General features: G+C 42.0%; 1 protein-coding gene and 1 long non-coding RNA gene across 2 annotated transcripts in view; one reads left to right on the top strand and one right to left on the bottom strand.

Moving 5' to 3' along the window:
- The window catches only part of ZNF683 (zinc finger protein 683), a 31,879-nt gene extending 17,293 nt beyond the window's left edge, over positions 1-14,586 (top strand). Inside the window, exons 3-7 of the mRNA XM_058196387.1 lie at positions 1,339-1,458; positions 3,239-3,491; positions 11,020-11,957; positions 13,318-13,446; positions 13,993-14,586. Of these exons, the coding sequence (XP_058052370.1) occupies positions 1,339-1,458; positions 3,239-3,491; positions 11,020-11,957; positions 13,318-13,446; positions 13,993-14,175 (1,623 nt within the window). The 3' untranslated portion in view covers positions 14,176-14,586. The remainder of the gene's footprint in view (positions 1-1,338; positions 1,459-3,238; positions 3,492-11,019; positions 11,958-13,317; positions 13,447-13,992) is intronic.
- Positions 1-22,157, bottom strand: part of LOC131204806 (uncharacterized) — a 47,652-nt gene that overhangs the window by 20,104 nt on the left and 5,391 nt on the right. Inside the window, exon 2 of the long non-coding RNA XR_009156642.1 lies at positions 20,539-20,628. This is a non-coding gene — a long non-coding RNA (uncharacterized LOC131204806). The remainder of the gene's footprint in view (positions 1-20,538; positions 20,629-22,157) is intronic.

The following is a 22,157-nucleotide window of genomic DNA, read 5'->3' on the forward strand; positions in this document are numbered from 1 at the left end:
ATCATAGGTCCAGCCCATGTCCATGATTTTTTTATATGTACATGAGCTCAGATTACCTCTCATAAAACCCATGAGTGTATGTAATATATGTGCACACGGGCACGTATACAAGCACAGAGAAAAATCTTGCTGTTGGTCTTGACTGCCTGTGTCTTCGCTTATACATCCATACAATTCACTTCCTATATAGAAACAGACTTGCCAATGCTTTCTTCCTAAACATTTTTTCCATTTCTCAGTTTATCTTACATCCCTGAGATTTTCTGGTGATCTTTTACAATATTGATTTAATCAGATTCAACTTTGCTTAGGTCTTAGAAGTCAGCCAAAATCATGTAAAATCAGCTAAGTGCTGCCACCTAGCTGGAGGTTAGTGGGGGAGAGACAAGACAGATAGAGAGAGGCAGATCTGACTTTGCAGGACTTTCCACCTCATTTTGGTGAGAGAGGTTTAGGGGTGAAATGCTTCTGGTTCTGACTGGATCTCGCCATCTGGTAGTGATCATGGCCTGTGGTTCGGCGATCCAGTAGCGATGGCAAAGCAAAGCTCCACTCACCCGCCCGGGTGTCATTACTTCCTGGTTTTAACCAGGAAGTACCGTATATACTCGAGTATAAGCCGAGTTTTTCAGCACGTTTTTTGTGCTGAAAAACGTCCCCTCGGCTTATACTCGAGTATATACGGCTTATACTCGAGGTTTTTTTTCTTTTCTTTTTTTCACATTATACCGGCCGGCGTGAATTTGGCGGGCTTTTGCTTTAGCGCGGGGAAGCCCTGCCGGTGCAGTGAGAGGGCGGGCGGGAGCCGCCAGCCTTCTCGGCCGAGGAGGAGGGTTTCACGACCGGTAGGTGCCTCATTTCCCACCCTCGGCTTATACTCGAGTCCCCAGTTTACCCCAGTTTTTTGGGGTAAAATTGGGGACCTCGGCTTATACTCGGATCGGCTTATATTCGAGTATATACGGTAATATGTTTTTTACTGTCTGTGCGCACGGCGTGTACATTTCTGAACCGTTAAGGAAGGTAAGTAGATTTCACCCCAGAGAGGTTTCCTGAGGATGGGCTCCAGCACGAGTCCAAAAGCTCTGAAAACTAAACCTCTGGTCCTGGCGACTGACCCAGATTGGATCTTGCAACGTTATTTTGGGACACCTATATTTGCCTTCATTCGTGAGAACTGACTTTACCTATTTGTACTTGCATCACTGCTCCAAAAAGCTGCAGACAGAATATGTTATCTTGAAATGCTTTTCTGCATCCTCAAATAATGTGCAAGGAAGAATATAAAAAGGTGAAGCAAGCCTTCACTATTTTGACCAATTCCATTTTTTCCCCCAGATAAAAGCTGTGATCAGCAAAGAGTACATTCCTGAAGGTACATACTTTGGTCCACTGATTGGGAAGATCTACTCCAGAGAAAATATTCCCAATCATGTAGACCGGAAACACTTTTGGAAGGTAAGGATTGATCATTGGAAAATGGTTCTCCTTCAGCCCAGGTAAAACAACTTATAGCAGAGGTGTCAAACTGGCAGCCCGTGGGCTAGATGCGTCATGCGCAAGCCACTCCCACCCCAGCTTTGCTAAGGCAAAAAATGTCATGATACGTCGCAATGCGTCATGTGATGCAATCGAGTTTGACACCCATGAACTATAGGGTTTAACATACAATGCTCTGACCAAAAAAATATTTATCCTGAAACAAGTTACATAGCAAGATGTTATATTATGTAAATAAACAAAATTGTGTGTCTTTCTTTAAATAGAATAGAATAGAATAGAATAGAATAGAATAGAATAGAATAGAATAGAATAGAATAGAATAGAATTCTTTATTGGCCAAGTGTGATTGGACAACCAATGAATTTGTCTTTGGTGCATATGTTCTCAGTGTACACAAAAGAAAAGATACCTTCATCAAGGTACAACACTTACAACACTTAATGATAGTCATAGGGTACAAATTTAACACTTAATGACATACCACTTAATATAATATAATATAATATAATATAATATAATATAATATAATATAATATAATATAATATAATATAATATAATATAATATAATATAATATAATATAATATAATATAATATAATATAATATAATATAATATAATATAATATAATATAATATAATATAACAACAGAGTTGGAAGGGACCTTGGAGGCCTTCTAGTCCAACCCCCTGCCCAGGCAGGAAACCCTACACCATCTCAGTCAGATGGTTATCCAACATTTTCTTAAAAAAACTTAATGATAGTCATAGGCTACAAATAAGCAAACCAGGGGTGTCAAACTCAAGTGCTGGGTCTGGCCCGCGGGGTGGTTAGATCTGGCCCGCAGGGCTGCCCTGGAATCAATGAAGGACCGGCCCATGGTGCCTCTGCCAGCAAAAATGGAGCTTGGGAGGGCAGTGTGTGGCCCTCCTAAGCTCCGTTTTTGCTGGTAGACGGTTGCAGAAGCCATCGCAACCAAAAACGGAGCTTGCAAGGACCACGGGCTGCACTCCCAAGCTCCATTTTCACTGGCAGAGGGTTGCAGGAGGCCATTTTTGCTGGCAGAGCACTCAGTCCACCACAGGAGCCTCGAGCACGAGTGACGTCAAGCTGGCATGCCCACCCTGACCATGCCCACCCTGGTCCCCAAGGTCAAACACAACCCTGATGTGGCCCTCAATGAAATCGAATTTGATACCCCTGCTTTAAACAATGGTATGTCATCCAAATTTAAATTTCATAAGTGGCCAGGATCCATAAAAATCTTGGCTGAGGTTGTGAAACACTGACTTCCAAGCATAGCATTTAACAAACAGTATCTGCAACATGTATTGCATTGTGTCAGATTCCAATTTAAAAAGAGAATCATATCAGGGAAATACTTTAAGAGTGACCAGCTGCCATGATGCTGTAATGCTGATACAATGGTAGTAATGAGTCAGCAGGGTTATTTGACTGTTACCACTTTAAGAGATGGTATTATAAGAGAGGCTCTGTTAAGGCTTCTCTCTCTCCATGTGTGCTATAGTTGATGATTGTTTGCCTGACTTTGCCTAGTACATGTATGTATATATTCCTTGTAGATAAACCACTATTTGAAAGACAAACCTCTGTTTACTGTATTTTGCCCCTGTATTTTGCCCCTATTTTGTCTCAAAATAGTCACGCCATGCGCACTCTGACAAATCAGTTTGAAGAAATATCTCCTAATACTTCTCTATTCTCTTTCTTGCTCAGGTTTTTTCTGCAGAAGGAAAACTTCACCACTTTGTTGATGTGAGTGACCCTTTTTTCAGTAACTGGATGTGTTATGTGAATCCAGCTCCCACCTATCATGCTCAGAACCTGGTGGCCTGCCAGCACAACCTGGAGATCTTTTTCTATACTACAACTCCCATCTTAGCAGGGATGGAACTTTTGGTTTGTCCTACTCACGGGGAAACTGGGCTTTTACGGGACTTGTATCCAAGGGAACTTACACCTGAGCCAGGTGAGAATGTCATAACACTCTGTGGAACTGTTCTTGAAGAACAAGAATTCCGGCAAAAACAGCCTTGTTCCCCATCCATTAGGCCAGGGGACTCCAACCTTGGCAACTTTAAGACTTGTGGACTTCAGCTCCCAGAGTTCCTCAGCCAGCTTTGAAGTCCACAAATCTGCTGGCTGAGGAACTCTGGGAGTTGAAGTCCACAAGTCTTAAAGTCGGCAAGGTTGGAGTCCCCTGCATTAGGCAGTCCATTTTCAGTCAGATGGGGAAGGAAGACCTACCTTTCTCACATATTGAGTCAAACAAACATTCTGCTATTCAAGATGGATGGGGGTAGGAAATCTGTGCATCTCCAAAGGCTGCTGAACCACAACTCGGCAGTCCATTAATATGGCCAATAATGTAGAAAGCAAGAGATCTAGTCCAGCAAGATATGAATAGCCACAGAATCTCAGCCCTGCTCTATGAGAAAATCTACACAACCTGTGGATTTATTACAGTTCCTAGAATTACCGATACCATATATCGGTATCTTGTTTATAATTATAATTACAGCTATAATTGCAGTTTAACCCATAATTAATTATATAGAGATAATTTAATTGCAATTAATTACAGCCGGCCAGTCTGATGTAATGGTTAAAGCTTCAGGGTAGATGAAACTGGCTTCTAGTCCTGCCTTAGACACAAAGCCAGCTACCGTATATACTCGAGTATAAGCCGAGTTTTTCAGCACGTTTTTTGTGCTGAAAAACGTCCCCTCGGCTTATACTCGAGTTCACGCTCGGGAACCCGCACAGGAGGGGTACCGAACGGACTCCATGGGAGGGACGGGAGCGGGCCCGCCGAGGTCTCGCGGGATTTGTCGCCCCAGGCCGCCCCCATTCCCGTGTCTGGTGGGCGGACGGCGCAAACTTGGCGGGCTGTGCATTGGCGGGAAGCCCTGGTGGTGCAGTGTTCCCGTTCGCCTGGCCTCCGTCCTCCGATCTCCTGCGCTGGGAGCGGCGGCGAGCCAGCGACGGCCGGGCACCGCGGACTTTGGCAAGGAGGAAGGTGGGAGGAAGCGGAGCTGCCGGCTGTGGGGGTTGAGGCGTGCAAGAGGGTGGCGTGGAAAGGCCTTTTGTGTGTGTGTGCGTGTGCGCGCCTGTGTGCCCTAGGGAGGCGGAGCTGCCGGCTGTGTGGGGGTTGAGGCGTGCAAGAGGAGTGAGCGTGGAAAGGCCTTTTTGTGTGTGTGCGTGTGCGCGCCTGTGTGCCCTAGGGAGGCGGAGCTGCCGGCTGTGTGGGGGTTGAGGCGTGCAGAGGCGCGCCTCCTCCTCTTCCTCCACGCCGCTCCTCTTGCACGCCTCAACCCCACCATCCCCACCCTCTCAGCGTGAAGGTCACCTCCTCCTCTTCCAGGCGGCGGCGGCGGCTCGGGTCCGGCTCAGCGGGCGCCACAGCCGCAGCTCACTTCCTCCCACTGGTCCCAGTCAGCCGAGCGGTGAAAGCGACATGCGGCGCCGCCCGCTTTCACCGTTCGGCTGGATTGGGACCGCTTGGCTTGGTCCGCGCGCGGCGGGGAGCCGCCAGCCTTCTCGGCTGAGGGAGGAGGGTTTCAACGGTGAAAGCGTCGGCCGAGAAGGCTGGCGGCTCCCCGCCCGCCGCCGCGACCTGTTGCCGGTCCCAATCAGCCGAACGGTGAAAGCGGAGCGCGCCGCATGTCGCCACCGCTCGCTGGACTGGGACCAGTGGGAGGAAGCGAGCTGCCGGCTGTGGCGCCCGCCGAGCCGCCGCCGCCGCCGCCTGGAAGAGGGAGGAGGTGACCTTCACGCTGGAGAGGGTGGGGATGGTGGGGTTGAGGGGCGTGCAAGAGGAGCGAGCGTGGAGGAAGAGGAGGAGGCGCGCTCCTCTTGCATGCCCCTCAACCCCACCATCCCCCACCCTCTCCCCCCGTGAAGGTCACCTCCTCCCTCTTCCAGGCGGCGGGGGCGGCGGCTCGGGTCCGGCTCAGCGGGCGCCACAGCCGGCAGCTCACTTCCTCCCACTGGTCCCAGTCCAGCCGAGCGGTGGCGACATGCGGCGCCGCCCGCTTTCACCGTTCGCTGGATTGGGACCGCTTGGCTTGGTCCGCGCGGCGGGGAGCCGCCAGCCTTCTCGGCTGAGGGAGGAGGGTTTCAACGGTGAAAGCGTCGGCCGAGAAGGCTGGCGGCTCCCCGCCCGCCCGCGGACCTGTTGCCGGTCCCAATCAGCCGAACGGTGAAAGCGAGCGGCGCCGCATGTCGCTTTCACCGCTCGGCTGGACTGGGACCAGTGGGAGGAAGCGGAGCTGCCGGCTGTGGCGCCCGCCGAGCCGCCGCCGCCGCCGCCTGGAAGAGGGAGGAGGTGACCTTCACGCGGAGAGGGTGGGGATGGTGGGGTTGAGGGCGTGCAAGAGGAGCGAGCGTGGAGGAAGAGGAGGAGGCGCGCCTCTTGCACGCCTCAACCCCCACACAGCCGGCAGCTCCGCCTCCCTAGGGCACACAGGCGCGCACACACGCACACACACACACAAAAGGCCTTTCCACGCCACCTCTTGCACGCCTCAACCCCCACAGCCGGCAGCTCCGCTTCCTCCCACCTTCCTCCTTGCCAAAGTCCGCGGTGCCCGGTTGCCGCTGGCTCGCCGCCGCCTCCCAGCGCAGGAGATCGGAGGACGGAGGCCAGGCGAACGGGAACAGCCCACGCCCGAAGAGGGAAAGGGAGCGAGTGGGTGGGTGGCTGGGACGAGACCCCCACCACAAACACACACACACACGCCCCGTGAGACGTCTTGCTTGCATGTCACACACACGCACCGCTCGCTGGGAAAAAAAAAAGGATGGATGGATGGAAGTAAGGAAGGAAGGATGGATTGATGGATGGAGGCGACCGCTTTGAAGCGCAACCCTTCTCCCGCAACTAAGGGGGTCAATGTTTTCCCAATCCTAGGGTGTGGCGAAACAGTCATTCTTTCTTCCCCCCTAGTCTCTCCCGAGATCGCACTGCAGCGCCCATCATCCCCAGCCGGCAATCTGAGCTCGTGCCATCGATGTGGTCCTTGAACTTCCCCCTCCTTGTTTCTAACCCAGCCTAGGATGGCCGGCGTGGAGGGTGTAGTGGTGGTAAAACGGCCAGGAGAAAGCTTTCGCTCTTTTCGAGAGGTCCTCTTGGAAGGCTGCCTTGGAAAGGGAAAGTGAGAGGGGCAGAGATTTCTCCTCAAAGGTCCCTTGGAAGGCTGGGTTGGAAAGGGAAAGTGAGAGGGGCAGAGATTTCTTCCTCGGTCCTTCTAGAGTCCTTGAGAAACTGATATCATACAAGGTTAATAAATTATACCTCCTCCTCATTGATGAGTTTTTCATCCTGAAATTGATTGAAACATTGTACCATCATATGCTGCCATAGTATAGTGTTAACAACATCTGTAAAGATGATATATGAGCATGACACTAAGTTTTTCTATATTTCCCTTTATTGAAAAACTTCCATCATGCTTCTTTCTGAAAACAAAGGTCATTATAATATACCTCATTATATATTTGATTTGATGATATTTCAGTTAATAAATACCATTTAAGGTGTTAAGCTTCTTTTCTTTTTCAGCAGCAAAGTGAATTACAACTTTAAAGAACTTTATTACTTTATATTCATTTATTTTAAGTATAGATTTTAGATTTTTAAACAAATATGTTTAGAGCTTTTATATCTTTCAAGTTATTCAAATTATCCCCTCAGCAGGTATATAATGGCATCCAATTCCAATATCATGTTGGGGCTTTTGAGCAAGGGAGGAGGAACGTGAGCACCACCTTTCGCGCTGGCATTCCGGGATTTCCCTTTGTTTAGAGCTGGGAATCCTCCTTCCCCCTTTTGCACTCCCTCCCTCCCTCCCTCTCTCTCTCTCTCTCTCTCTCACACACACACACACACACACACACACACACACACACACAGACTTCTAAAGTCGATTGGCACAATGAAAGGCAAAGACCACAATTGTTTTAAGAAAGAAGCTTTAGCAGGGAGGGGGGATGGGAGGGTGTTTTAAGTTTTGGCAAACAGCCAGGCCAACTGTATTGGAGAAGGTCACACAACTGGCCTTAACATTTTAGCTGCTGTCTTTTTCCTCACACTTGGGTTTAATGATATTAGAGACCCTTATTGCCCTGCCAAAAAAAAAAAAAAAAAGAGCCACCCCAACGTCTATGAAAATTAACCTTCTCTGCCAAGAGACACTGTGCAGGGTATTTTCACTATTGGTGTGCATACAGGCTTAGATTTGTGCTGGGCGTTCTTAGTGCTTAGAGCACTGACCTTCAGAGGCACCCTGGTCCCTTGGAAGCTAAAGGAGGACTCATTTTCATGCTTGCAGTTGTATTGTCAATTTCTGTGAGACAATGTTGTTGAAGTAACTCACTCACTCATTCATTCATTCATTCATTCCTTGTGTGTCCAATCACACTTAGCCAATAAAAATTCTATTCTATTCTATTCTATTCATTCATTCATTCATTTTATTTTGTCAAATACATATTAAATAATTATATAAATATAAGCATGAATTGAATACATAAAAGGAATACAACTAAAGGGAACATTAGGACAGGGACGGTAGGCACGCTGGTGCTCTTATGCACGCCTTACAGACCTCTTAGGAATGGGGTGAGGTCAATACTAGATAGTCTTTGGTTAAGGCTTTGGGGATTTTGGGAAGAGACCACAGAGTCAGGTAGCACATTCCAGGCATTAACAACTCTGTTACTGAAGTCACATTTTCTGCAATCTAGATTGGAGGTTCACTTTAAGTTTGAATCTATTGTGTTCTCGTGTATTGTTGTGGTTGAAGCTGAAGTAGTCATTGATAGGAAGTACATTGTAGCAGATAATTTTATGAGCTATGCTCAGGTCATACCAAAGGCGGCGTAGTTCTAAATTTTCTAAAGCTGGGAATCCTCCTTCCCCCTTTTGCACTTTTATTGTTTTTCGTTCAAATAAATATTCATGTTATTTTACTTGGCTCTATCTTTATTTTTTACATTGACCAGTAGCTGCCTCATTTCCCACCCTCGGCTTATACTCGAGTCAATAGTTTTTCCCAGTTTTTGTGGTAAAATTAGGTGCCTCGGCTTATATTCGGATCGGCTTATACTCGAGTATATACGGTAAGTGACTTTGGGCCAATCACTTTCTCTCAGCCCTAGGAAGGAGGCAATGGCAAGCCACTTCTGAAAAACCTTGCCAAGAAAGGTAGTATAGTATAGTAAATCAGGCAGTATTTGAGAATTGGACACAATTGAATGGTGAGGAAAAAAAATCTTAATTGTAGTATCTACCAGCTATGTGCAATGGAGCCCTGATCATATTTTCTTGCTTTCAAATCACCTTTGGTTAGATGATTTCCACTGAAGGAGGGATATTCCTTGATGCTTGCCATGATAGTGGCTTTTTATCTTAAATTTAGCTTTGGGTTTTTTTTTCCTCTGAGTCCCAAGCTTATACTTTATGCGGTTGCAGACTTAGGACCCTGCAAAACTAAAAGCACTTATGGACTTATGAAATTTGAAGGAATATACAAGTGGAAAAAAAAATTGAATTTGAGAAGATGGATTAATTTTAAAAATGGACTGTAAGAAGAAGTAATATGTGAAGTTGGTATTGTTTCTTTTCTTTTTTTTTCTTTTTTTTTCTTATTCTTTCCTATCTTTTTATTTTTATTGTGAGGGGATCTATAGTTTTAAATTTTTTAAGGTGGGAGGTTATGTATATTTTGTATACTTTAGCTTGTGATTGTTGGTTATAATACCCGGTATTTGCTCTGGGAAGTCTGGGGGGAAGGGGAGGAGGGGAAGGGGAAATGAATCAACAAGTGATACATGGACTGATTATTAATGTACAGTAATTTTTGAAGATATGAAATTAAAAAATTTAAAATGATATTGGGGATGCTCGACTGCCATTTCAGGAAGAAAAGGAGAGAGGAGTAGAAGGAGGGAAGAAAGTAGGTAGGAAAGTGTAGAGAAGGAGGAGGGGAATAAGAGGGTTAGATAGGGTGGAAGAAGGGAGGAGTGGAGAAGGAGGAGAGGAAGTAGTAAAGTGAAGGGGATGAAGGATGGGAAAGTAGTAGAGGGTAGAGAGGGAGGTTGTGTAGTAAGGAAGTGGCAGTCGGGCAGGCCTGAATCAGTAATAAATAAAAATTAATGATTAATGATGGATAATAGTTTGTACATAAATATGATGTTGAAAAATGGAAATAAAAAATTATTTAAGATAAAAAAAACTAAAAGCAGAGGCTATTTTAAAGATAGTTGGGTATGGAGCACTTTCAAGTACTGTTGGATTCAAATTCCCATGAGCTTCAGCCTACATGGCTATGGTGATGGAAACTGTAGTTGCCAACATCTAGAAAGTCACAGTAACCATTAATTTTAAAAGAATAAACTACCAAATATGTGTTCAATTCTCAGTACCGTATTTCATCTGCTTCTTGTACTAGGTTAATCAAAGGTAACAGAAACACATGGAAATTGAACATTACTAGTATAGTATGCTTCATTTATAAAGTGTTTTCTATTTTTTTCTGAAATGCTGAATGCTTAAAGTCTTGGTAATACATTATATAGATATGTGTATTGTATATATCCATGATGGCGAACCTATGGCACGTGTGCCAGAGGTGGCACGCAGAGCTCTCTCTGTGGGCACGCTCGCCATCGCTAGCAGCTCTTCCAAGTTCAGTCGCGTGAAGACCAGCTGTCCAGTGAGCATGCGCGTGGCGAAACCCGGAACAGCAGCTGGCCACTGAGCGCATGCGCACTGGTTAGCTACTCTCTTTCAGGTTCCGGTGTTCCAGCACGTGTGCGCTCCAGTTTTGGCACTCAGTGCCGAAAAGGTTAGACATCACTGGTATATATGTTTTATATTTTAATAGGTAGTTAAGAGGAAACTATTGCTTGTATTCTTTGTTTCCTTCACAGTTACTGTTTTTGATTTGTGCCTGTGTTATATTACAGTATACTATTCTGTGTAGATCACATTCATTTTACTAATTTAGATAGTCATAGGCTTGTGTTTGGAGTCTACCTACTTCTTAAAATAAAATGCATTCCAGCAAGAACAATTGGACAAAGAGAAGAAAATAGAATGTAATGAGGAAATTAGAAGAAATAAGTATTTCCTGTAATCCACTATAGTTGCTTTCTCTAGAAGAAACAGTAATCAAAACTAATTTATTTTATATTATTTGTTATTTACTAAAAAAAGAAAAGTAGCTGTCTTTTTTTCCTTTTAAGAGTTTAAAAATTTTTGGAGAATGCTTTACAACAGGGGTCTCCAATTAAAGCAATTTTAATTTTTTTTTGCTTAAAGCAATTTTAAGCTTGGTGGACCAACTCCCAGAATTCCCCAGCGTTGAAGTCTGCCAGGCTTAAAGTTGCCAAGGGTGGAGACTTCTGCTTCACAACATCTCAAGCACAGATAGAGATCTGATTGTCAGTCAAAGTGAGACTAGTAAAAAGTAACTTTGATTCTTCCTTCACAGAATGTCTAAACTTGAAAAATCTTCCAACAGAACCTTCATTTGAGGTGCCCTCTCATCCACCGCAGATTGACTCGAAAGATAAGAAAAAGTGCAGAGTAATCACCATGAAAGACAAAAGGGAAGATGAAGAAGAAAATGTTGAACAGGATGTGCCATCAAGGAAGATAACAGGCCACAAAAACATAAAACCTATGACAGATGACTTTCACAGAGTTGGAAAACAGCCTATGAAGAGTTCCTGCACAGAATCCATGTTTGAATTTGCAGAAGAGATGCTTGGTCTCCCGGGAGAGAGAAATATGGGAAGAGAAAATCAGTGGCATCATGGATTTAGTCCATGCAACTCAATGAATTCATCACAGATGGAACATAATATTTGGAACAAGTATTCACCCTGTTCAGAATGTCATTACATGGGCAAAATGCCCAACACCTATTGTCGTATCTGCAGCACCACTACTGCCCATTACCCTAAATCTGAAATGGTGTCTCAGGATCTCAGCTTCCCATCAGGTCCATCACTAACCAATTCAAGGAAGATTAAATCTCAAAGTTTATCTTCCCGGGATATGATGGAGAAACAACCTCTATATCCCAGGATATATCATGATGTCTATCTTCCCATCTTGACTCAAGTAAAATACAATGCTAAAAAATCTCCAAATCTGTTCTCTTTCTATGCTGGAACATTTTCACTTCTGGGCTGTAATTATGAGAATCCAACCCTTTTTCATGGCTTGAGAAGTCAACAGTTGCAAGCTGCTTCTCCAACTTTGTGTCAGCATGAGCCTGTGAACCTCAGTACTCCCAAAAACTATTCCTCAATGTCAAAAGAAGGCAACAAATCCAAGTCATACCCCCTGAACAGGAAGAATGGCAAAATTAGATATGAGTGCAATGTCTGTGCTAAAAACTTTGGGCAGCTTTCCAATCTGAAGGTAAATCCAAACCAGTGTGTTAATGACTGGGTGGAATGATTCTGAGTAGTTTCACACCACAGCCTAAGTTGCTTGTCTCTCATGCTACTCCTGGATGTTTCTTAACCTAACTTCAAAAATTCCAGTCCAGATTAGTGAAGTGGCAACTGGGCTGGGCTGAAACTCCATTCAGAATACAACTTTTATGAGATTGATTGGTTGGTTCCCTGTTTCTGTCCTTCCCACCCCTACAGGAAAGTTACGTTTTGCTGGCTATTTCCTATCTGGACTGATCTCTCAGTGCTTGCCTTTTCCTTTTCGTAACTGTTCCTTCTTAATTCCATTTTTACCCGGATGTCTGCATACATACCATTCCCATGTGTCCTTCGTCACTAATACAGACCCTTTTTCTTCACAATGGAAATAGGTCAGGCAGAAAGTATGGATCTGCCCTATGACACACACACAATTATAGATAAGAAGGTGTTGTTTGCACTATAGTGAATATTACAAACAGACCTCATATACTGCCATCATTGTGTAGGTTATGCAAGAGGCCTTGCCCTGCAAATCATTGGCTATTAGGTTCTTAAGTCTTTCCATTTTTAGTTCATTTAAAAAGAAGGGATTTCTTCATCCAACCAAGATAAATCATTTTATAATTTTAGAATTGTAAGCTTCCCAGTCACTTGGTTAAGTTGGGCAGCTATAGAAATTGAATGAATGAATGAATGAGAAAGGAAGGAAGGAAGGAAGGAATGAAGGAAGATGCTTTGGGATCATGATACACTTCAGAATATAACCATCCCCAGCCATCATAACCATTATAAATCAGAGGACTTGAAATCAGACATACATTGGGAAAGTCTGTCCTATTTAGTTCCTGCTGATTAGCGGGTAAAATTAATTTTAACTATAGAAGATTTATATTCTAAACCAGATTGGATCTGATTAATAAAATGGCAGATCAGCAGGAAACAATGGGGCTACAGGCTGGCCCAAGGTTTTTTAAACTATGCGCCATTGAATCCTGGGTAAAGGCAAAAAGAAAAACTTGAATGCAGCTTATTTTTAGATTTCCTGATCAAAAGAATATTGCCTTTTGATCAGGAGGTCTGAAATAAATAAATAAAAACCAGGTTCGGTGGCCTGAAAAAATTGGCAATCCTCTGGAGTACAGTATGAAATTGGGGGGAAAAACTCACAAGAAAGAAGTGGAAAACCAACTGTTTTTACCAGGTCAATTTTATGACGAACAAATCTTTCATTCTGGGATTTTCCCATTCATATAAACATTCACAGAAGCAGTCAGGATTTGGCAGCCTTATTACCATCCCTTCGCAAGTACGGTAATCCCTTTTTATTATTCTATCCCTTACAGGTTCATCTGAGAGTACATAGTGGTGAGAAACCTTTTCAGTGTCAGATCTGTAAAAAACGATTCACCCAGTTGGCTCATCTGCAGAAACATAATCTGGTGCATTCAGGCAAGAAACCACATCAATGCCTGGTAGGTGCCATTTTCCTCATCAAAATGCCAGCCAATCAGAGCAGAGAAATCCTAACTGGTTCTTCTCATGAGTGATTTGATGGCTTTTAGGCCATTCCTGGACTCCAGAGGATGGTAGAGGACAGGAAGGCCTGGAGGAATGTTGTCCATGGGGTCGCGATGGGTCGGACACGACTTTGCAGCTAACAACAACAAAGGCCATTCCTACTCGGCAGATTTTATTCAGCAAGATTTTATTCAGGGTATTTGATCCCAGAGCCACCTTTCTGGATCTCATTAAAGAAGGAATTCTTACCAGAAGCCAACCATTTCACCAACATGGTGATCTTTTGAAGAAAAAAATCTAAGGGTTATTATGAGCCAAGATATGTCTTTTAAAACAGTGTTTCTCAATTTTTCAGCCAGTTGAAGTCTACACATCTTAAAGTGTCAAGATTGAAAAACACTGTTTTAGAACGTGAGCAGAGAATAGTTTCTATGACCCATGGTAATCTACAATGTGCCAACATTGCTAACCAAAATGGATCTTCTTGCCTCCCCTGCCAGGTCTGCTACAAACATTTCAACAGTATCAACAAATTCCAAACCCACCTACGGCAGCACTTGGGGGAGAAGCCCTGTGGGTATTGGCTTTGTCCATTCATCCAGCTTCTTGATGAACACCCAAACCTGAACCAATGCCCTGCCGGTATCAGAGGCTACATCCACCCATCCAGCTACTGCCAGTAAGGCCCCATCAACTGGCTGTTCTCCTGCTCCTGCTCTGTTCTAGGCTTCAGTACCATAACTTCGATTTCAACCTCAACGTTGATCAAATGGAAGAGGGAAGCTGCATTTGGTTAGGACTGCTCAGGTTGTAGAAACTATTGTTCTGGAGGAAACCGTACACTTTCATGAAGAATGACTCCCTCTGCTTGTTTAGCTTAGCCTCCATACAAAATTGGCACTCTTGTCAATGAACAGTTGTACTTTTGTAGTAGGAGAGAGCTCTTACCAATGCATTCAAACATTTGTAGAGCTGTTGCTGTTTGATCTTCAATAACTTGACACTTGAGGTTAGAGGGAGATACCTGTTTACGTCTTACTATTTTCTGAGATAGGCAAGATGGTTATAAAAGATGGGACTTCTTTCTATGTCACCTTCTCTGTGTCACTAGCATTCAGTGGTGGATTAAAACATGTTTTATTTCCTCAGAATTGGCAAATGTTTGGTGAAGTTTTAAACTAACATTTTTAACATGAATGATCAACTCTTCTATAGCCTGCTTTAAGTTCTTTCTGTTTCATACAGTATTGGTATTATTTGCACAGAAATGTTAGTTCTCTCAAAAGTGAACAGACACCCAGCTTCAAAACAAACAGAAATTCCATTATATTATGAGGAATAGGGAAAAAAAGCACCAGAATTGAAGTTTATTGGATATAAAAGTAGAATTGCACCTTCAATACCAACGGAAGGCATACTACTTTTTTTCAAAGTTTTCTTCCAGCAAGTGGTAAAGGTTCTTACCTAGCCATGTCTGTAATGTATTAAATATCATTAAGCCAAGTTCAAGCCTAAAACCTGGTCAACTTTGTGCTGAGGCAACAGTTGAGGAATTTCTGAGATCTTGCCAGTGAGTCTGAGATTAAAAATTCACTTCAAATTTTGGATAGGGCCAAATCTACTCAGAAAGATTCAGACTTGGTTTGATGCTTTCTATGCTTCTACATAATGGGTTTTTTTTTCCAAATTAACTTGGGAATCCATTTTGATTCCATGTAGATTTTTAAATCAAGTTTGAAAGCATGAATTGGTTGATCTATCTAAATTGATTCTTGAGATAAAGTGAAATTCTGCCAGATTTGCACATCCTGGCTTGCTATCACTCCCTTATACCTTTCATCTTATTCCTGCAGTAGTTTCCTTTCCCACAAGTCTCTCCAGTTTTTTTGGCAAGATTTCAGAACCGATTTGCTCTTGCCTTCTTCTTCCTAGAGCCGAGGGAGAGTGACTAACCTGCAATATTTTATTTGTCACGACATTATATACAAGCACATACAATGAAAGGAAACAATAGGACAGAAAGAGTAGGCACTTTTGTGCACTTATGCATGCCCCTTATAGTCCTCTTAGGAATGGGGTGAGGTCAATGGTAGACAATTTTTGGTTAAAGCTTTTGGGAGTTTGAGAAGAGACCACAGAGTCAGGTAGTGTGTTCCAAGCGTTAACAACTCTGTTACAAAAGTCATATTTTCTGCAATCAAGATTGAAGCGGTTAACATTAAGTTTGAATTTATTGTTTGCTCTTGTATTATTGCAATTGAAGCTGAAGTAGTCTTTAACAGGAAGGACATTGCAATAGATGATTCTGTGTGTTAACCTCAGGATACCCAGTGGCTTTGTGCTTAAGGCTCAATCTCCCAGTTTCTAGCCTGACGCCTTAATCATTACCCCATAATGACTCTCTTTACTGTTTATCTGTTAATATATACATCTCCACGCAAAAACCTACAGAGCATTTGAACTGCAAAGCAAATTGAACGGCAGGCCTCCCATTCACGTTTGCAATGCCTTCAGCATTAACCACATATCCTGTGCCCCATATCTTACGTGAAGGCCAGCAAAGCAACCCAAACCACATCAACCCCAGGGTATTTTCCCTCTGAAATAGCCAATGAACCGTCATTTCTGGTTTCACCTCCTGCTTTTTCTTACAGTCTATTTTTTAAAATTGTTCATTATTCTATGGGTTTCTAAAACACAATTTAAAAGACAACATGACTTGCTCTTTAAACTTTTTACCAATAGAAGGGAATATCTGTAATTCAGTGTTGAACTGTGGGTTCCTTGGTGCTCTCTGAGTTTGGTGGTTTTCTTGCAGACATTTCATTACCCAACTAGGTAATATCATCAGTGCTAGAAGAAAGTGGGAGTTTGCTCTTATATTATATCTTAGTGGCTTGCCCTGTCAGTGTTGGTGCGAGTGTTCTTAGCAATTCTTTCATTTCATTTTAGGCTATTGTTTACAGTTAGCTTGTTTGCCTGCATTGTAGTTCCTTGACTAGGGTATTGTTTTTATTTCTTTTTACCTTGTAGAAGGCAAATTTCTTCTACAATAGGCCCCAATGCCTGCACTTCCTGACTCTTTTTAAAATGCAGATGTAATCAATAGAACTATATTAGACCAATAGTAGGGGACTTAATTCCCTCACCTTCCTGCTACATCACATTCATTGATTTTTCCTGTTACTAAAATCACTTTTACAGAACCAAGAACATTAGCCTTTAAGACTAGGTTGCACAAAAATCTGGTTGTGAAAAATTACATATAATCTGCAAGTTACAATGGGCAAAGTAGTGCAAAATGAACAAAATGACAACGTATGGATGAGTTGTTCTGTCCAACGTATGGTTAGCAGAGTTGGATGTTCTGTGTTTTTAGATGGTCTAAAAATATTCTTTATCCCAGCTAAAGCTTTGTGTGAAGCATATAAATTCCCGATTTTTGCCGTTCCTGTCTCTCTTTTCCTTTAGAACACAATAAAGCTTTTATTTTCATCAGCCAGATCTCTCTTTGTGTGTATACTGTATATATCCATGTGTCCATATTTGAGACAGGCTCTGCTGAAAGCTTGTGACTGGCTCAAAGTCACCCTATGGTAGGGACAGGGGGACCTCTGCTTCCAGGCAGCATTTTATCCACCTCACCAAACTAATGTAATAGATTTCTTGAAGTATTCGTGTGCTGTATACGTGAGCCTAGGCAACAGAGCATCAAAGCCGCCCTAAAAGAAATGGCTTGAAAAACAGGCCTTGTTCACAAGATGCTATTCAGGTTTCTTTACAGGGTTGATTAGAAACCTGTGGGAAGAACCGGCTTTTCTGATACCCCACCTCCCACCCACTTTCATGATTGCAAAAGCCTTTCATTACACACCTTCTCTGTATGTTTTACTGTCCTAGGCTCAAATTGCATTTGAAAATGCACCCACCTTTTTGTTTTCTCCATTATTTTTTCCTCATCTACGTACAGTATATAAAAGCCAAATACCACTCCCTCATCACGAAATCTCCAGAACAGTAAAGCTTACAAACTTGAAATTTGGCATGTATGTTCCTCTGGGCTTCTAGGTGCTTGCTAAGAAAGGATTTTTTGAAATGACCATCAGATCATTAGTATTTCATATATATACAGTGTTATATTCACACGCTCTGATGCTAAGGAGTTAGACGTTCTACTCCCCTGCCCCACCTGAAAAGAACTCTGTTCCAACTGCCAGTTGCCTTATATTAACATGCTCTGATGCTACCCCTTCACTAAACTGGGCGTGGGCATGGCCAGCACGTGATTCATCAGGCCTAAGGGCTGGGACATTCCACTCCCATTCCCCCTCTGTTCCAACTGCCAGTTGCCTTATATTAACACGCCCTGATGCTATGGAGTTACACATTCTACATTGTTTCAGGCTTTGAGTGTCAATTTATCACACCTGATCACATAGTTTCGTAGCGAAGCATGGGCTAGTTATTAATATTTATTAATAGTTATTAATAATTTCATAATTATGGAATTTTTATGTACACTGAGCGCATATGCACCAAGACAAATTCCTTGTGTGTCCAATCACACTTGGCCAATAAAAGATTCTATTCTATTCTATTCTATTCTATTCTATAATTTAAAGAGTATTCTATATATACAATCCATCACACAGCATGGTAAAGGCACTTACAGTCTGGCTTTTAAAGCCTAAATACTTAGAAATATAGCAAATTAGCAATTGTATAGAAAGGGGGAGTCACAAACCAATAATTTTTATTATTTCCTTCCCCCACCCTTTTTAGATATTTTAACTATTTAATTTGCTTCAATGATCTTTTATTTACTTTTATCAACATATCAACATATACACGTACATAACATATAACAATGTAAGAGACATCTTAATATTTAATCAATAGTTCAAGACTGAAATTATTGTATAACCAATAATTTGATAGGAATTGCAGTGGTTCTTTTTATATTATACTCAACTTTGGATGAAAAGTTAAATACTCTTATGCTTGTAATATTGATATCCCAAATTGCAATTAATACTGATAGATTTTTTTTTTACTTTTCTCTTTTTATTTTTAATATCTTCAGCTAAATAATGGAATGGTAATAATTTTAATCATATAAACATTGTTACATTGAAATCTGCATTGAAATCATACACTGTATCAACCTTTATAACATTAACATAAAAGGGGGGAACACATTATAACCTAGCATGTGGTATGAATTCAGCCTCTGAGAGGGACTTCTTCAAGGAGAAACAACCTGTGGTCTTTCTTATTTTCAATGCAGTAAAGGACAATGCAACAACCTTATTCTCTACGCCACACAGAATATGTTGATTGCAGAATTCTGAAAGTTGAAGTCCACATATCTTAAAAGTTGCCAAATTTGGAGGAACCGTGCTCTACACTTTCTCGCTCATTCCCTACACATAGAATAGAATAGAATTCTTTATTGGCCAAGTGTGATTGGACACACAAGGAATTTGTCTTGGTGCATATGCTCTCAGTGTAAATAAAAAAAAAGATACATTCATCAAGATTCACAAGGTAATTTCACTCCGATCATTTCAAATGCAGTAAGCTAACCACAATATAAAAGCCTTGTGTTTTCTAACACAGAATGAGTGATCCGTCATCTGTGAATTTTTGGATGTGTTTCAGAACTACTACAAGACCTTAGATATAGTTTGGCTCAATTTTCTTTCATCCCCAAGTTTGAACAAATTGGGTTATTTCAGTTAGGAAAGTTGACTAGCTAACACATACTTTTCTGTTTTCTATTCAGGAATTATTGGCTATTCTACCAAATTAATAGCTGTCTTCATTAGCCCTTCAACTCATTCCTATCATGACAAGAATACAATGGGAGAATGTTTTTAGTATTTGGGCTTCTTTCGCTAATCTATTTAATAACACTATCAAGTGGACAGTTGGTTTGATAATTCCCTGGGAACTAGTGTGACACTGGGTTGGAAATTCTGCAACCTGTGCTTACATGTCCGCATATAACTCTAAATGTTGCAAGATTAACAGCATGCAAGGACGCTCCCAGAAACGTACTGAAGCTAAGTCAGAATTTTAAAAAGATAGGCACTATCTCACAGAGGTGATTTAGGAATGGAGAATCCATGTGCTATCTGGAGAGCAGGTGTGATAGCCAATAGAATATTATGGTTATCAGCATCTTGGATAAAGGCCAAGTAGGTTTAATTTCAAATCCATGAGAACTTGGGGCACTGAATGACATCCTCCCGGATTTCCAGTAGGGATCACAGGAAGGGCAAGATGCCTCCACTCCTCTTTCATGTGTGAAAAATATGTCTCGTTTGGTGCTTACTTCAAGTTTGTAGATAAGTTTTATCATGATGCATTATCATAAGAAGACGTCTTCTTGCAGCTGCTTTTTCAGCTTTTAATTAGTTTATTTGTTTATAAAATGTATAGGCTACCCATCTTACCTCAAGGTAACTCTGGGTGGCTTACAATTATATAAAATAAAACTATATAAATTAAAAACATAAATCCAAAATACTACAGACCGATTAAAAGATGGGGAAGGCGTGAATAGGATGGGGGGAGATCAATCAACAACCTTCACTGTGATACTTCCATTAATGCAGTAATCATGTTGTTAATTTTACTTTTCTCAAAGGTGTGTTTTTTTAAAAAAAATATTTTTAAAAGCAACTGGACTGAGTTTTTGAGGAAGAAGACGTTTCACTTCCTATGCAGGAAACTTCATCAGTTGTAATGGATGGTGGGAGATGGATAGTGGGGGAGATGGTACTGACAGTTGAGACTAGATGAGTGGGGGGGGGGAGGATGGAAGGATAGGTTCTGATAGGATGTGGGGGCGGGTACAAAAGGATTGTTTCTTTGCAAAAGTTTCTACTTCTGCTTTGCTACAATGTAAATTTAGAAACAAACATTTAATCTTAGCCCTGACTTTTTGTTTAGACCTCTTAATTTTAATTAGTTTTATTGCATTTAAAGCTATATTACATTGTTATGACACACAGCTACAACATTAAAACTTATTTACTTACAAGAAAACATCCATGGGTTATAGCATCCTGAATCTCATTGTCATGATCCTTTCTCCAAGGATTACTATCACTCTACATTGACCACAATATCTGAGGGAGGAAAAGGAAAATATCTTCAATACATTTATAGAAATTCCCACATCTGGAGCTTTGATCAATTTTGAGAGTATTTTGCATGTGCTTTCACCTTATGGTTGCCATGAGAGAAGGGCAAACACGTTCGCAAAAATTGTTGAACCAAGGACATGGCCAATTACAAGCACCCATTTTACTGGATTTTTTTTATTTATTTTATTTTATTTGCATTTATATCCCGCCCTTCTCCGAAGACTCAGGGCGGCTTACACTATGTCAGGCAATAGTCTTCATCCATTTGTATACTATATACAAAGTCAACTTATTGCCCCCCAACAATCTGGGTCCTCATTTTACCTACCTTATAAAGGATGGAAGGCTGAGTCAACCTTGGGCCTGGTGGGACTTGAACCTGCAATATTGCAGGCAGTTGCTGTTAATAACAGGCTGCATTAGCCTGTTGAGCCACCAGAGGCCCAGAGGATGACACTCGCCTTATCCCCTTTGGCCATTCAGGAATCTCTGCAATATATAGTTTTGGTTTCTGGGCAAGTAGTAATATATCCAAACAAAAGCTTGCAGAACCCACCAGTTTTGTTTTCTGAGAATGCCTGTGGGGTCATTAGAAGAAACAAGAAATGACACTAGGAAAAGATACTTGACTTTGTAGCATTCCAGTATTCCATTTAATGTCTCCTTTCATTTGAAAAAAACATCTACATCACAATGATCTTGTTCATTAATTGGAACAAGAAGTCAGGCAAACTTCTAGTGAGGTACCCAAGGCCAACATATTGGGGATTTTTTCAGCTATATTGCTTTGCCTTCTGAGTTTTGGGACGTTTCTCTGAAGGATTTTTGTAGCCTGGTTTTCCATGTTGTGTTCTTCCAAGTCTCTGCATTCTTGTCCTAGAAATCTCTAGGTAGTAATGAAATCCGAGTATGCCCAACCAAGGCCATCCAGTGGTATTCAGATACAGTTAACACTGAGAGATATCATTCAACATTATCTGGAAGCATAAGATTAAGAGAAACCAAGGTAGCTAAACTCAGTCCCTTCACTGAAATGATGAGAAGGGAGTAAGTTTTGGAGGAGACAACTGTTCTTTGGAGTGAATATTTCATTCACCAGATGGATGCTGCCCGACTGGGAAAAGGAGATCTATACAGACTACCGGTAGTGATCCTTTCCTTCTAACCTGGTTTCTTGTACCGAATAAACTAAAAATCAAGGAACTATTTAGAAAAGCATGAGAACGGATCATCCCTAGTGAACTGTCAGGGAAACCCACACTGAAAGGATATCAATCTCTCTGCAATGCTTAAGCCTACACAAATTGTTATTGCGCTATATCTGTGAAATGGTAATTGCAATAGACATGATGAAAATTGTTCTGACTCATCCACTTTCCATATTCTATTTCTTGTCTCTTCCTTTGATCTTTACCAATGGATTTGCCTTGAACATTCTTTTGAACTTGTCCACCAAGAAAGAACAGTTCTGTATTCAGTCTCCCCGTTGTGGAATTCTTCCACTGATCAAC

Source organism: Ahaetulla prasina, chromosome 10 (genome assembly GCF_028640845.1).
Source record: "Ahaetulla prasina isolate Xishuangbanna chromosome 10, ASM2864084v1, whole genome shotgun sequence".
Classification (NCBI taxonomy): domain Eukaryota; kingdom Metazoa; phylum Chordata; class Lepidosauria; order Squamata; family Colubridae; genus Ahaetulla; species Ahaetulla prasina.